This window comes from Berghia stephanieae, chromosome 6, assembly GCF_034508935.2.
Source record: "Berghia stephanieae isolate SIO BIC M18660-M18661 chromosome 6, UCSD_Bste_1.3, whole genome shotgun sequence".
In the NCBI taxonomy this organism is placed as follows: domain Eukaryota; kingdom Metazoa; phylum Mollusca; class Gastropoda; order Nudibranchia; family Aeolidiidae; genus Berghia; species Berghia stephanieae.
This window is the reverse complement of record NC_088365.1, coordinates 35,696,836-35,713,394: the sequence shown is the minus strand read 5'-3', so window position 1 is coordinate 35,713,394 and position 16,559 is coordinate 35,696,836. Positions and strand designations below refer to the sequence as shown.

General features: G+C 37.2%; 1 protein-coding gene across 2 annotated transcripts in view; it reads left to right on the top strand.

The window, feature by feature from the left end:
- The window catches only part of LOC144974960 (large ribosomal subunit protein uL2m-like), an 18,127-nt gene extending 4,419 nt beyond the window's left edge, over positions 1–13,708 (top strand). For both annotated transcript variants that reach the window (XM_078918518.1, XM_078918519.1), the window contains exons 4-5: positions 10,399–10,647; positions 13,168–13,708. In XM_078918518.1, coding sequence (XP_078774644.1) covers positions 10,399–10,647; positions 13,168–13,583 — 665 coding nt within the window. In that variant the 3' untranslated portion in view covers positions 13,584–13,708. The remainder of the gene's footprint in view (positions 1–10,398; positions 10,648–13,167) is intronic.
- The last annotated feature ends 2,851 nt before the right edge of the window (positions 13,709–16,559 follow it).

Genomic DNA, 16,559 nt, shown 5'->3' with positions numbered 1-16,559 from the left:
TTTATATCTAATTTCCCATTCAGTGTCAATAGTATGGCGTATGGATAGCTGTGAGTTGCTAATCCGCAATTTAAGATGTAAAGAAGAAACTTTAGATATTTAAGAAAAATTGCGTTTGATTTATTTCCCATCTTCCAAAATCATTTACGATATTCCTTTTTTTATAATTCTGAAATCCATAAAGACCTTGGTGTTAAAGTATCGGATGCCGGTCCATCAAGGCAGTCCACACAAGTGTTCCTTCTCCTCATGTGGAGGCAGCCACCAGCATCGATATTAAAGGTTTGTAGAAAAAACACAAGTTTGACTGCAGGCTTTTGCCACCTTTTCTATTAAATAGATGAATAATCATTACTTTGTATAGTGCCCATCTTCTAACAAAAATGTGCAGGGCGCTTTAAATAACTATTCTTTGTTTTAGCTAGCACTACAATATCCACCGGTGCAATGTAACCAAGCGCTGTCACTTCATTCCAAAAATTACTTTCAAAAGTTGATGTTTTTTTGTTGTTCAGTGTTCAGCGTTGAGTGAACTGTATTCCATGTTGTTTGTACAACATATGGAAGAATAAATTTCATAAATATACATAATAACGAAGTAGAAGAAACAGAACATAGCAAATAATACACAGTAATAATTGAAATTTAAAATGAAAGCAAAATAACAGTATTTAAGGGTGATATACCTATATATATATATATAATTAAAAAACTAATAAATAATTAAAAAATAGATGAAATAATAGAATAGCAATATAGTAATGATAGTAAAACAAAGAATTGTTGAAAGTACCCACATCTACATTTTATGAACCTTCCAAATCCCATTGACAAAATTGCTTATGTTCATTTAATTTTTTAAAAATAATGTTTGCATTCTCAGGAGATGTACCATCTGATTTATTCAAAGATTCAAGCTCAAAGGGGGAAGCGCAAAAATGTTGTTATGCACAAGACAAGTTGAATTCTGAATTAAAACGTCTCGATTCATCCATTTCTAGCTTGATTTGTCTTAAAAACACAATAAATCTTAGTAATGAGCAAGAAACCCAACTAAAGAATTTACAAAAACAGAAAATTGATACTCAAAAAAAGCTATCTCGAGCAAAATCCTTAGTGAAAAGTCAACAAAAATTAAGAGAAAAGAAAAAAAGACAGTTTCAAGAGCTTAAAGATGAACATCCAGATATTTCAAGTAAATTTTAAAAGTTATTAGAATCACGTCCGAAAGTAGGAAAGCCTGCATTGGAGAAAACTTCGTCCGACCTCCACCAAACTAATATTGTCTATAGTGATACCAGAATCAGCTGCTGATGAGAGGAGACGGAGTGATATTTTCAACTCAGTAAAATCTCTAGATGATCTGAAAACTTGCTTGAATAAGAAAGGCTATGATATCTCCAGGACTGCACTTTACTACCGTCTATTACCGAAGAATTCTCGACATGTCGATGGGAAGCGCCATGTGAACACTGTGCCAGTAAAGCTATGTAGACCTCAACATGATCTCAGGAAAAAGCATGATGATGCTCACTTCGCCATGGCCGCTGTAAAGCATGCTCACGAACTCGCTGCTCTATTTGGGAAGAAGCATGTTTTTTACTTGTCACAAGATGATAAAGTGAGAGTACCACTGGGTCTTCCGATCTCAAAAAACAAACAGCAATCCTCATGCATATGGAGTATAAAGTAAGACTTCCTGACCATGATTTTCCAATTGGTGAAAGACATAAACTAATACCATCAGTTTATGCTGGATGTTCCCTGAAAGAGGATGGAACCATTGGTTACAGTGGTCCGACGTATGTAGCAATCCGCAGTGGCAAGCACGACAGCAGTAGTGCTCTCTCCCATGCTGAAGATTTCGATGCAGTCTTGAATTTAGAAGAATTCGACGTCATCAGCAAAGTTAATGGACAAATCAAACCCCTAGTATTTGTTTCAGTGGATGGTGGTCCAGATGAGGCTCCAAAAAAAAAAACGGACAGACACTCGCTGCTTGGGAGAGACATTTCAAGGCGCTGGATATTGATGCTGTATTTGTCTTTACACACGCTCCAGGTTTCAGTGCTTATAATGAGGTGGAAAGAAGAATGGCACCGCTTTCAAAGGATACAGCATCTGTCATCTTACCATTTGATATTCATGGACGTCATCTTGATGGAAGCAACAAGACTGTTGATGTTGATCTGGAAAAAAGGAACTTTGAAGCTGCTGGAAAAATATTAGCCAATATTTGGTCCGAGTCGATAATAGATGGGTACCCAGTAGTTGGAAAATTCATCCCTCCACCTGAAAATCCAAGACCCAAACTTCAATTTCAAGAAACAGATGATTGGAAGATAAAACACATTCGTCAATCCCAATATCTGCTGCAAATAGTGCAATGCAGTGACAACTCATGCTGCAAACCTTGGCGTACTAACTATTCATCTTTTTTTCCAGAGCGTTTTCTGCCACCACCTGTACCACTTGCTTCATGTGATTGATGGTTTGGAGATAGCCAATAATGGAAGATTTGGAAGCCTATTTCAAAGTTTGTTCCTTTCAAAACAGCTAAAGATAAAATTGCTATGATGAGTATTGCCCATCTCTCAAGAAACAAGATGGGAAAGGGGTATCACTTTCTCAAAAGGCGAACTTGCCCTGAATGTTCATTGTATCACTCCTCGATCACAGCAATGAAAGACCATTCACGAAAATGCGGCATACAAGAAGAACAGCAAATGCGAGAAAGTGATGACGATGAAGATGAAATTGATGATACTATTTATAGTACATTGCCAGAGGTCCAAGGCAGAAACATTTTTGAATCAATTAATTTTATGTTTGAAATTGAAACAGAAATTCATTCCACTAAAAGACTAATATGCTATAAAATAATTTGCCTCCTATACTATTTTAAATTACACTTTCTGAAATTTTTTTAATAGCACCTGCACCAAGTAGCCTAATTTAAATAATGTTTGTTAGATTTTATCTTTGCAAATTAAAATTTTATGTCCCCATTGTATCGTAAAACATAAATTATCAACAGTTTTCTGAAATTAATAAAATGTCTGAATGTGTTTTATCAAACGTTGATAATCAATGTTTATGGTTTGAAAAATGAATAATAAATATTGTGAAATTAAAGTTATCTTTTAGTTTTTATTAAATTAGATGACGTCATCATCTGTTGGGGGAGGGGGGGGGGTCAGGTCAATGATGACAAGTGATGACTTGGGGGAGGGGTGGGTGTATAAAAAGGGCAAAGTTTTGATGACGTAATATGTGAACGCTCCCTAAGTGAAGTGATTTTTTCTTTGTGATGCTTTAAGATCTGAATCTAACCTTTTATTTGTGTTATCATTAATCGTATTCCACTGATTTCCATTATTTTGATATAATTTTGAAGTTTTGTTTTGTTAAACAATGAATTGCAATGAATCAAGTTGACTCTTACTTCACCGACCGTTTGGGAGATTGACACTAGATGACAAATTAGACATAAAAAGACTAGGGCCTCATCAACCAACTGATTTTGAATTAACGCAAGTGTGGAAATCTCGAAAACGCTCTTTTTCAGTGACATGGTATGACAGACATGAATGGCTCACAGTTAGTTTAGAAAAAAAACATTTCTTTTGTTTTTATTGTCTACTTTTTACAGATGCATCAAACACTGACAAATCATGGACATCTATAGGCTATAGTGATCTTAATCACTTCCATCGGAGCGCTAAAACCCATGAAAATACTGAGACTCATCTAACAAATGCCGTTCGTTATAGAACTTTTGGAACTGTAAATATAGCAACTCAAATTGACCGTTCCGTTAGTTTGTCTGTTCAAAGACATAATCAGCGAGTTGATAAAAATAGGCATGTATTGAATAAAATAATTGACTGCATTAAATTCTGTGGGATACATGAGCTACCACTTCGTGGTCATGATGAAAGAGAATCCTCGTTCAACAGAGGCGTATTTCTTGACCTCCTGACTCTTCTCTCTTCCTTAGATAGCCAGCTGGAAGATCATTTAAAATCAGCAAATGTTACAAAATACACGTCCAATACTATACAAAACGAGATTCTAGACTGTGTATATCAAATTTACATAGAGTTTATTAAGAAAGAGATTGAAAACACAGAATTTGTGGCTGTAGAAGCCGACGAAACCACCGATATTTCTTGTGTTTCTCAATTCGTAATAATATTACGTTATGTGAACGATAAACTTCCCGTTGAACGAGTATTAAAATTTGTAGACGTGCATGACAGATCAGCAAATGGTCTTGCCTGTATTTTGAAAGAAGAACTCGGTTTTTTTAGATTAAAAGAAAAACTTATAGCGCAGGCTTACGATGGCGCCGCGGTGATGAGCGGAACAACAGGTAGTGTTCAAACAATAATAAAAAGCGAGTATCCCTATGCCCATTATGTTCATTGTTACGCACATCAGTTCAATTTAATCCTTAAAAGATTAGTTGGTCATATTTCTAATGCCAGATTGTTCTTTTCAAACCTGAGGGATTCTCTTCATTTTTTTCTGTCTCTCCTAAACGTTCAGATGCTTTAAGGGCTACATGCTCAAAACGTTTGCCCACTCCAAGTAATACACGATGGAATTTTCAGAGCAGGTTGATAGCCAGTGTCCATAAAACAAAAAATGAGCTTCTTGATTGCTTTGCAAATATGATAGAAAACCCTTCAATGTGGGATGACATAACTGTAAGAGATGCTTGTGGACTCCAAAGAATTCTGGAAGACAAAGAATTCAATTACCTCCTTGATTTTTTCCACACCATATTTAATCACGTGGAAGTACTTTATAACTTATTTCAAGACCGACTAAGTAATGGGGCGGACTCAGCTAGATGTGTAGAGGATTTTGTTAAGACCATTCAGGTAGTTAGGGACACATTAGAAGAAGGGCCAGTAACATCCAGCAAAAAACGGAAACAGACCAGTTCGAATGTTAAGGCTACAGCTGTTGAAGTCTGTGATGTCCTCATGACACATTTAACAAGCAGGCTTATTGACAATACATTTTTATCTTCTTTTGCTATTTTAAATCCTATTAAGTTCACCATCTTTCGGGCTCAATTTCCTGAAGCACATTTTAAAACCATTATCCATAAATACCCATTTTTAGAATCTGATAAACTGAAAAGTGAGCTCCGGGTGATTTATCAGAACGAATCATTTTCCCATAAAAATTGTCCATCTGTAATAAAATTGCTGTCTACCATTGTTGATACTGGCCTGCAGACTAGCTTCACGGAAAGCACAAAACTTCTAAAACTCATCATCAAAACGCCTATAGCTTCTGCTGAACCTGAACATTGTTTTAGCACCCTTAAAAGAGTGAAAAATTTCTTGCGAAATTCGATGAAACAGGAGCGGTTAAATTCGTTGTTGATTCTATCAATTCACAAAGCTGAAATAGATGCCATTCCAGATTTTAATAAACAAATTATAAAAAGATTTGCAGAGATGAAACATCGCCGTGCAGATTTTCTTTACAAGTACTAAAAGTAAGTAATTTTTGTCATAGCTTTTTTTTTTCTCTTTTGATTTACATTTATCACATATTGATTGCATTATCGACCAAATCCAATCCTTTATTTGGTGGGCAAATAATAATTACAAAGACCTTTTCATACGGGACTTGTATCTCAGTGTTGTGGCTTGTTGTTTTCATGAATTATTTGTTTTTGTGAGTTTTGTCCACTTGTAGAAATCATCGACCCCCCCCCACCTTTCCAAAAAAGAGAGTTTTTAACATGTGCTCTCTCCTCTTAATCGTATTCACTGTTTCAGAAGTTTGTTTCTTCTTCTAATCATGGCACCACCATATGCCGTCAATACGCCACGCCGCTGCTTACTTCATGTGTCGATGGACTATTTATTAAGATGACTGTTAATTTGATGAACTTGTTAAAAACATTCAAGACTTCTTTGAATTATCAGGTTTATGACTTAAATGATCTAGTTTGAGGTAAACGTCACACACTAGCTTAGATTGACCTCTTGAACTGTTAATTATGTAGTTATCATGTTGAACTTTTTTGGTTCGGGGTCGTTCAAATACAAACTTATAACTTTTTGTGACTTTTTATCCAACTATTCCCATCCTTTCTTTCACTTTTCTGACATATGTCACCAATCCCGCCACACGCACACCCCATATTCAATAATTATTTAAAGATATGGCACATGTAGGGTACTTGTTAACATATAAAAATGAATGTAGCAGCTTCATACAAGAACAAAATACTAAACACAGAATGTCTCTGGTCAAACCCCCCTTCAGCCAATAAAAAACTTTATTACAACACCATAATGATTTAGCTGGGCTTAACATGATGCATTAACGTTTCAATTGTTTTTCCTATTGGCCGAAGAAGAGTTTGAGCCTGAAACATTCAATGTTTAGTATTTTGTTCCTGTATGAAGCTGTTACATTCATTTTTGTACATTACTTTTTACAGTCCACAGTTTCTAGAAGATTAAACCACATTACATGTATTAAATCCCTGGATTTCGGATCGATTTGAATGGACCAGTTGATTTTTTTTTTGGTCTCATTTTCAGCTCAGTTTTGAATAGATCCAATAAAAATCAACATCAACTTGTATCTATGCTATTATTTATGATAATAAAAACGAAGGAGATAACGACGTAGAAGTAGAAGATGATGATGATGACGATAATGTGAAAACTATAGAGTTAGATAGAGGAATATGTAGGTTTCTACATGTATAAGGGATTTTGAATTTTAATGAAGAGCAAAAGGAATGGAGCCTCTAAAATGTTTGTTCATTTATGTCACACTATAATTTTATAAAGGATAATAAAATAAACCATGAGTGCATTAATCGTCTATGAAAGTGATGTGTGGGTTCCGATAGCTCAGTTGGCGGAGCACTTGCTTCTCATGCAAAGGGACCGAATGAAGTCAGAGATTTTTTTCTGCCCACCCAGCAATGATTGGCTAGCTAGGTGTTTTACATCGGGCGGAAAATTCTTTGCGATATAGACGTGTCCTATCCAACATGTAGCAAACAATTTCTATTGTCCGTTTCACGCTATAGAGAGTAAGCGGTAAAGACTTAGGGTCCGGTTCCGTGGACCTAAAGGCTCTGAAGGACTGAGAGAATTAAATTAATGTCGGCGGCAGCCTCTTAGTATTATTTTTTAGATAAAAACATGAGAAAATATTATCGGTATCAATGTAAAATTTCTAAGGTTGGGTGATCTTGGACGAACTCCCATGGGTTTTGCGGGACTTTGGCCTCCTGAGCCATCACCTTAACCTATTAACAATTTACTGCGGTCGCAAACAAAACCACAAAAAAGTCATTTGCATTGCGGCCGCAAAATCTTCTGCTTTTTACAATTGTTTTTGCAAATTTTCGTGGTTTTATAAGTGTGTGGGAGCGGTCCTACTAATTGCGCCCGGGGAAGCCGTCCGGAGGTCATCTAAAGCATTCTAAAGCCATCCGGAGGCCCTCAGACCTGTACGAAACTTTCCAGAAGTCGTCCGCCTTCCGAAAGCTCCTCGTTCTGCGCCTTTAGTAATACTAATTGCCGTCCGGAGCCGTCTAGCGGCCTAGGGAAGCCGTCCGGAGGTCATCTAAAGCATTCTCAAGTCATCCGGAAGCCATCAGAACTGTACGAAGCTTTCCAGAAGTCGTCCGAAAGGAAAACCTTCTGAAAGCTCCTCGTTCTGCTCCGGACGGTAATTAGTATTACTTTTTGCCGTCTGGCGGCCTAGGGAAGCCGCCCGGAGGTCATCTAAATCTCAGAAGGAGAAGCCTGAAGTGTTTAGATATACTGTTTAAAAGGATTTCAATATGAATGAATGGTGTGCTGTGTGTACTTGTGAGAGGTTGAAACACGAATTTGAGGAATGAATGATAAAAGTATTGCCTTGCTGTTAACAAGAATAAAAGGAAGATTCTCCAAGATATTCTGTTTTAGTGATTATTTGAAAGTTATGAATTGGGACCTGACAGAAGTGAGGTGGGGGCGCTGCGGAGGAGAGGGGGAAGCTTTTTTTAATTGGGAACAAAAGTTTGGTGTCAAAATACTGGTTCCAATCTCCTTGGAAGTGGGAATCCTGTTCTCTGGAGGACTGGTTACATACATAGTGCAACTGATCTTCTGGTTTTGAAATGATTGCATCTTATTTTCTAGCCTAAATAAAAGCTGGTCGTCAGTAAAGATCATCCATCCTCACTCATTTACGCCCTGTAATCGTAAGACTGCATATACACCCTGCTATTAAAATAGTTATGCCACCTTATGATTCAATATGTAACATACACTCGAGTAAGGAAATCTGGAACAAGTCGGGACCAGGCCTAATTGTTCGAGATTTCCGTGTTTTTGAGTTTTCCGTGTTGCGTATTTTACAGAGGATATGAGGAAGGATATGAGGGGTGTAAATGAGGGTGGTATTGATAAAAGTCATATTATAATGATAACTCCCCGTTATTGTGAACTCGGTCAAGAGTCGATAGTGAGACAATTCAATTTTCTTTTCTCGGCCAGAACTCTGTCAAGAGTCGATAGTGAGACAATTCAATTTTCTTTCTCGGCCATCTTTTACAAAATTATGAAGAGAGTGTTGCGTTAAGTACGTTTTGTCTTGTTCAATTACAGTTACAGAAATGGAATGACAATTCCCACTGCCTGTGCTTGATAAAAAGTCAAAGCCAGCATATTGCATTGTGGATCCTTACCTAAAATCACTATCACTCCTCACTTAACATATACACAAGGGTTCCCACTCGGTCGGGAAGTCGGGAAATGGTCTTGATTTTTTTAATTTCTTCAAGATCGGGAAAAAAATGGTCTTGAAAATAAAAACGGTCTTGATTTTTCTTGTCTGAGTCGGGAGCTTTCAAATCGGATGTGGTCATAAACCTGAAGTTTGATGTCTTACTATTTACTTATTAAGCAGTGATGATAATCTTCCGCGGAATTCCGGGATTTTGGGAACTTCTCAGAATCTTTTCAGCTGAATTTGTCGTGTCAAACATTTTCCTCAAAACCACAAAATCATCATAATGTCTTATGTCATAGTTTGACACCTGTGCTCAGCCTCGTGAAATTTGGTGACGGTCCCGTCTTTATGACGTCGGGCCAGACAGAACGGCGCCAGATGTCACAAGACAGTTGATACAGAAGACTAGTGGTGTTCTTTGATTACTTGATGGTTGAAGGGGAGGGATAAATGGGTCTTGATTTTTTCTCTCTGACGTAGGTGCCTATTGCCTTTTTAATTTCTCTCTATCTCACTGAATCTCTGTAATCTCTCTCTCTCTCTCTCTCTCTCTCTCTCTCTCTCTCTCTCTTTCTCTCTCTTTCTCTCTCTCTCTCTCTCGCTCTCTCTGCCTCTCTTTCTGTTTCACTTTTTTTTTTTTTAAACGTAGAGTCAATTTATAAATTATTCTGGTAGAGAAGTCCCCCTCCCCTCTCTCTTTCTCTCTCTTTCTCTTCCTCTTTCTCTCTCTCTCTCTCTCTCTCTCTCTCTCTCTCTCTCCTCTCTCTCTCTCTCTCTCTCTGTGTGTGTTTCTTTCGCAACCATCCATTAAATAATCTGGTAATACAGAGATACAATAAGCAATGGTGATTGGCTTAGTTTACTCTCCTTTTTTTTTTTTTGCCTTTGGACTAGGCTATGGTTTGAAATTTGAGAGATTCTTTGGTTGTATTTATTAGCTGCATAACCACTAGGTTTCCGTAACAAAGATATTGTAGCCTGCTTTATAAAGTAAAAATCAAAAGAAAACAACACTGGCCTTTTATTTGAATATTATTGTAGGCCTTTAAAATGTTATGTGAAAAGGACAATTCATTAAATGTTTACGAAAAGTAAATTTATGTCTAATGATAAGAATGGATTTACACTAGTAGTAATATATTACATAATAGAAAACATTCCTGTTATTTTTACATTTTGCTTGTGTTTGAGAGACCGAGAAATATTAACATCACTGATTAAGCTATGTTAAGTTAATTGCTAATCATGCCTGGTGGAACATTCCAGGAATTCTGGACCAAATATCCGGCTTTCAGAGACTGGTTAAAAAAATACTAGCAACAATCTTGAAACATACTGCATATTGTGTAAAAAGACTATTTATATCAAGACCATGGGAAAGGTCTGCTTTGACTTCCCACATGCAAGGGAACAATCACAAGACACCAGCATTGGCTATATCTAGGAGTGACAGGGGGTCATTACATAACTTTGTTGCAAAGCCGTCTATGTCTACTAGCTCTTGCGCTTCTGATTCTAAGACCCCCCCCCCCCCCCCCCCCCCCCCCCGTTCTCGTAAGACATTCACTGAGAGTAAGTAACTGTTTGTGAATATAATGTAGGAATCTATATTTCACTTTTCAGGAAGAATTTGGATTCATAAAGTTGGTGGTGGAGATAAAGTTAAGTACAGAATGGTAGATCATAAGAGAGAAGGGCCTAAAGAGGGACCACCTCTTGTGGAAAAAATAAATGCTATAAAAGATGATCAGTGCAGAACAGCAAAAATTGCAGTGGCTGTGACTGGGAACAGAAAACGATACATTATTGCTACAGAAAACATGAAAGTTGGTGATCTTGTCAAGACTTCAGGAGAATTAACTGCAATGCCAGGTAAGAAGATATTTTTGCCTCATGTCCCAATATTACTTTACTCGTTTTTTCTCTATTTATTCCACGTTTAATGTTGGTACCAGGAAGGCCTTGATTTCACTCCTTTAATCCTAACATCTATCTCTGTAAGCACAAACCTCTGTTTACTACTAACACCGATATGAATGGTATTAGCTTCCCCTTTGAAATAATTACACAAGAAGTCAATCAAAGTTGACATACTATAGTTCAAAAGAATTGTAAGGTGGATCATTTTTCTTCAAAAACAGACTGTCCTTTCTTTGTTTGGTCCAAAGCCTGTTGAGTGAAATAAAAGAGAAAAATGTGTGCAATGGGATTGATAGGGATTGTTGTGAGATTGTGCCTGAGACCCACATCAAAGTATAAAGGTCGAGGGACAGTAGGAGATTGACGGGGAAAGTATTTTTTTGTTTATTTTCCCCCAAAAAATAGAAGGAAAGAAAATAGACAACAACCCTCTAAAATATAGCCGTGGTGGAAATTTGTTTCTAAGGGTCTTGTGACTAGCAGCTCTTTGTTTGGGAATGTCTTTCAAGTACCGAACTGCTTGACTGGTTTGCACCATGGCACAAATGAGACCTAGATGTTTTGTGTGTGCATGCGGGTAGGTACATCGAACTGCTCGCCAGTCACCAAACGAAAAGAAACAGCAAAGCCGTGTTACTCCTCCCTCCCTACCCTACTCCCCTACCCCCCCCAATTAAAAAAAAAAACAACTTTTGAAGGCAAAATTAATCTTACTTGGACCTAACAGAAGATCTTACCATTTTCATCATAAGATGATTCTGCATTAAAAAATAATCTAAAGGGAAACTCTCATTTGAAACAAAAATAAGTGTCACTGGTAAAGGGTTAATTGCAATACACAGGCATCATCCAGCACCCTCCATGATACTCCTACTATGTACTGCATCATCAGGCCCATCATCTCTTTTATCTTCCCCCCTGTCCCCTCCCTTCCACACTTATCCCTCCAATCTCATGCTAAAACGAAACTTCTTGCTTGGTTTATAAATTTATTTCTCTCTCATCAGTTAAAACCAATACATCGGGTTGTGGGTGTCTCTAATGTAAAACGATAAAAGTACTGTGAAATTGAAAAGGCTCTAAGATACGAGACATCAATTGGTGAGCGTTTGATGCAAAGGATACTCAAAAAAACCCGGCACAGTGTCATAGATTGGTGTACTTTGAGCATTACTCATAAGAATGGCTGGTATGATAGTTGGAGTACTACTCACAATTAATTGTTTTAAATTTGAGGTAAAGCAAACATTTTCAATATTAACAGGCTTATATGCTTTATTTTGTTGTTGTTTATTATTGGATGTGAATTGGTTTGAATGGGATACAGTTTGATTCAATACTCGATGTATCGTTTTGCAGCAATGGTATCGCGGACACTGAACTGTTTTGGTGACCTGTTCCAGCTGTACTATATAAAACCCTAGCAAGAAAAAAAAAGTATTGACATAGAAATGGAAATATTTCTAAAGCACAAACTTGATGATCACTATGCACAATAAGATTCTTTACATTTGTTACAAGTGTGACATGACAGACATAAATATGTTCTGATTATAACACACATACGATTGATGAATGTACAAATGACATTTTCCTTAATTGAATTATTGCATTAGGTCTATACTAAAATTTAAAGGGTACAACTAAGAATGACACTATTAACAACCTTAACATGCATTCACAGACCACAAAAAGTTGTTTGGTTTTAACTGAAGTTTGAGTCTATAAGTTTCGACAGACACAGTAAAGCCATCACCACAAACAATATATATATCAAATGATAACAAATAACGAAGATATCATTCAGCATATCCCTGTCACTCTTGTCATTCATTGTTAAGGTGTTCTTGTGCATAGGAAAAATGCATTGAAATGGGGTCCTCGATGTCTATTATGTCAAATGGTAATTAATTCCATTACATTCTTGTATTGTTCGATGAAAACATATTTATTTGTATGTGTTTATTCTTGCAAATGGTTGTTGGAATTTGTCGATATAGTGAAGGCAGGTGGTTGTATCCATATGATGATAACAAACAACTCAAAACCTCTTTACAATGCGGTCAAGGCAGCCAGATTGGTGGCACTAGTCAAAAATAGCACACCAGTAGCTAAGAGTAGAATAATAGCAAATTGCATCAATGTCACAGATGCAAAGACTAACCTAAAGAAATAATTTCAAATTTACTGCAGAACCTATTTTTATGTTTTAGATACGGAACAAGTTTCTCGATTTTGTGATAGTAACTTTTCACAATTCACATATATTTCCAGATATTAAATACCTACACTTTGTCTATGCCACTGAATCATATATTTTCATTTGTTTTCATAAATTATGTGCAATATGTTAAAAATCTTTTCAAATCTTCTTTAGAAATGATGTTATTTTAATTATGTGAAAGACAAGACTTCATATCATATTTGCTAAGTACAACCAAAATTGTGTTTCTTTTTTTTTTCTTTCTCCAGTCCGTGCATTTGAGGGTGACTCACACCCTGTTGGTTCACTTCCCCTAGGTACCTTGGTGCACAATATTGAAAGGTTACCTGGTGATGGAGGAAGGGTTGCAAAGGCTGCAGGTACATCTGGTGTGTATATCCGTAAAATTGCAGATCAGTGTGTCATCCGAATGCCATCCAAGCGTGAAATGGTGATATCACCCAATTGTATGGTCACTGTGGGCAGAGTGTCCAATCCTGATCATCACAAGACAAAAAAGATGCACAAGGCAGGACAAAATCGCTGGAAGGGTTTACGACCTTGTAGTGGTCTCTGGCAGAGAAAAGATGGTCGATTCGGTAGGAAGATTCGTCCCTTGAAAGCTCCCATTGTTTATTCTAAATCTCAGAAGGAGAAGCCTGAAGTGTTTAGATATACTGTTTAAAATGATTTCAATATGAATGAATGGTGTGCTGTGTGTACTTGTGAGAGGTTAAACACGAATTTGAGGAATGAATGATAAAAGTATTGCCTTGCTGTTAACAAGAATAAAAGGAAGATTCTCCAAGATATTCTGTTTTAGTGATTATTTGAAAGTTATGAATTGGGACCTGACAGAAGTGAGGTGGGGGCGCTGCGGAGGAGAGGGGGAAGCTTTTTTTAATTGGGAACAAAAGTTTGGTGTCAAAATACTGGTTCCAATCTCCTTGGAAGTGGGAATCCTGTTCTCTGGAGGACTGGTTACATACATAGTGCAACTGATCTTCTGGTTTTGAAATGATTGCATCTTATTTTCTAGCCTAAATAAAAGCTGGTCGTCAGTAAAGATCATCCATCCTCACTCATTTACGCCCTGTAATCGTAAGACTGCATATACACCCTGCTATTAAAATAGTTATGCCACCTTATGATTCAATATGTAACATACACTCGAGTAAGGAAATCTGGAACAAGTCGGGACCAGGCCTAATTGTTCGAGATTTCCGTGTTTTTGAGTTTTCCGTGTTGCGTATTTTACAGAGGATATGAGGAAGAATATGAGGGGTGTAAATGAGGGTGGTATTGATAAAAGTCATATTATAATGATAACTCCCCGTTATTGTGAACTCGGTCAAGAGTCGATAGTGAGACAATTCAATTTTCTTTTCTCGGCCAGAACTCTGTCAAGAGTCGATAGTGAGACAATTCAATTTTCTTTTCTCGGCCATCTTTTACAAAATTATGAAGAGAGTGTTGCGTTAAGTACGTTTTGTCTTGTTCAATTACAGTTACAGAAATGGAATGACAATTCCCACTGCCTGTGCTTGATAAAAAGTCAAAGCCAGCATATTGCATTGTGGATCCTTACCTAAAATCACTATCACTCCTCACTTAACATATACACCAGGGTTCCCACTCGGTCGGGAAGTCGGGAAATGGTCTTGATTTTTTAATTTCTTCAAGATCGGGAAAAAAATGGTCTTGAAAATAAAAACGGTCTTGATTTTTCTTGTCTGAGTCGGGAGCTTTCAAATCGGATGTGGTCATAAACCTGAAGTTTGATGTCTTACTATTTACTTATTAAGCAGTGATGATAATCTTCCGCGGAATTCCGGGATTTTGGGAACTTCTCAGAATCTTTTCAGCTGAATTTGTCGTGTCAAACATTTTCCTCAAAACCACAAAATCATCATAATGTCTTATGTCATAGTTTGACACCTGTGCTCAGCCTCGTGAAATTTGGTGACGGTCCCGTCTTTATGACGTCGGGCCAGACAGAACGGCGCCAGATGTCACAAGACAGTTGATACAGAAGACTAGTGGTGTTCTTTGATTAGTTGATGGTTGAAGGGGAGGGATAAATGGATCTTGATTTTTTCTCTCTGACGTAGGTGCCTATTGCCTTTTTAATTTCTCTCTATCTCACTGAATCTCTGTAATCTCTCTCTCTCTCCTCTCTCTCTCTCTCTCTCCCTCTCTCTCTCTCTTTCTCTCTCTTTCTCTCTCTCTCTCTCTCTCTCTCTCTCTCTCTCTCTCGCTCTCTCTGCCTCTCTTTCTGTTTCACTTTTTTTTTTTTTAAACGTAGAGTCAATTTATAAATTATTCTGGTAGAGAAGTCCCCCTCCCCTCTCTCTTTCTCTCTCTTTCTCTTCCTCTTTCTCTCTCTCTCTCTCTCTCTCTCTCTCTCTCTCTCTCTCTCTCTCTGTGTGTTTCTTTCGCAACCATCCATTAAATAATCTGGTAATACAGAGATACAATAAGCAATGGTGATTGGCTTAGTTTACTCTCCTTTTTTTTTTTTTTGCCTTTGGACTAGGCTATGGTTTGAAATTTGAGAGATTCTTTGGTTGTATTTATTAGCTGCATAACCACTAGGTTTCCGTAACAAAGATATTGTAGCCTGCTTTATAAAGTAAAAATCAAAAGAAAACAACACTGGCCTTTTATTTGAATATTATTGTAGGCCTTTAAAATGTTATGTGAAAAGGACAATTCATTAAATGTTTACGAAAAGTAAATTTATGTCTAATGATAAGAATGGATTTACACTAGTAGTAATATATTACATAATAGAAAACATTCCTGTTATTTTTACATTTTGCTTGTGTTTGAGAGACCGAGAAATATTAACATCACTGATTAAGCTATGTTAAGTTAATTGCTAATCATCATGCCTGGTGGAACATTCCAGGAATTCTGGACCAAATATCCGGCTTTCAGAGACTGGTTAAAAAAATACTAGCAACAATCTTGAAACATACTGCATATTGTGTAAAAAGACTATTTATATCAAGACCATGGGGAAAGGTCTGCTTTGACTTCCCACATGCAAGGGAACAATCACAAGACACCAGCATTGGCTATATCTAGGAGTGACAGGGGGTCATTACATAACTTTGTTGCAAAGCCGTCTATGTCTACTAGCTCTTGCGCTTCTGATTCACCGCAGGCACAGGTGATGCCAAAGCCTTCATCATTAGATAGTTTTGTGTGTAAGTCTGATGTCATTGATCCTGAGATTTGGTGGTGTGTAAGAACAGCAATGAAAAACCACTCTGCCAGTTCGAATGAAGACATTGACATTGACTTGACTACTTTTATTTGAAACAAAAGTTCAGTCAATACAAAAATTTAGTTGTGGAGAAACTATTGGTCTTGAAAAAAATTTGGCAGTCTTGAATTTTGAAATGTGTTTTGAGTGGGAACCGTGATACACACACACACAAATAATATATGCCACACACACGCACGCGTAACACATTATCTGACACTTAGCGCTATGGGGAGAGCGATGGCATCTTTCGTTTCCTTTCAGCACAAACAATTCACACACACACACACACAAAAATTCAATGGACCGCAAGGTGAGTGTCGATTTGTTCGAGATTTCCGTGTTGTCCCCGGAAAGTGTTCGAGATTTTCGTGTTGCCAATACTAACGA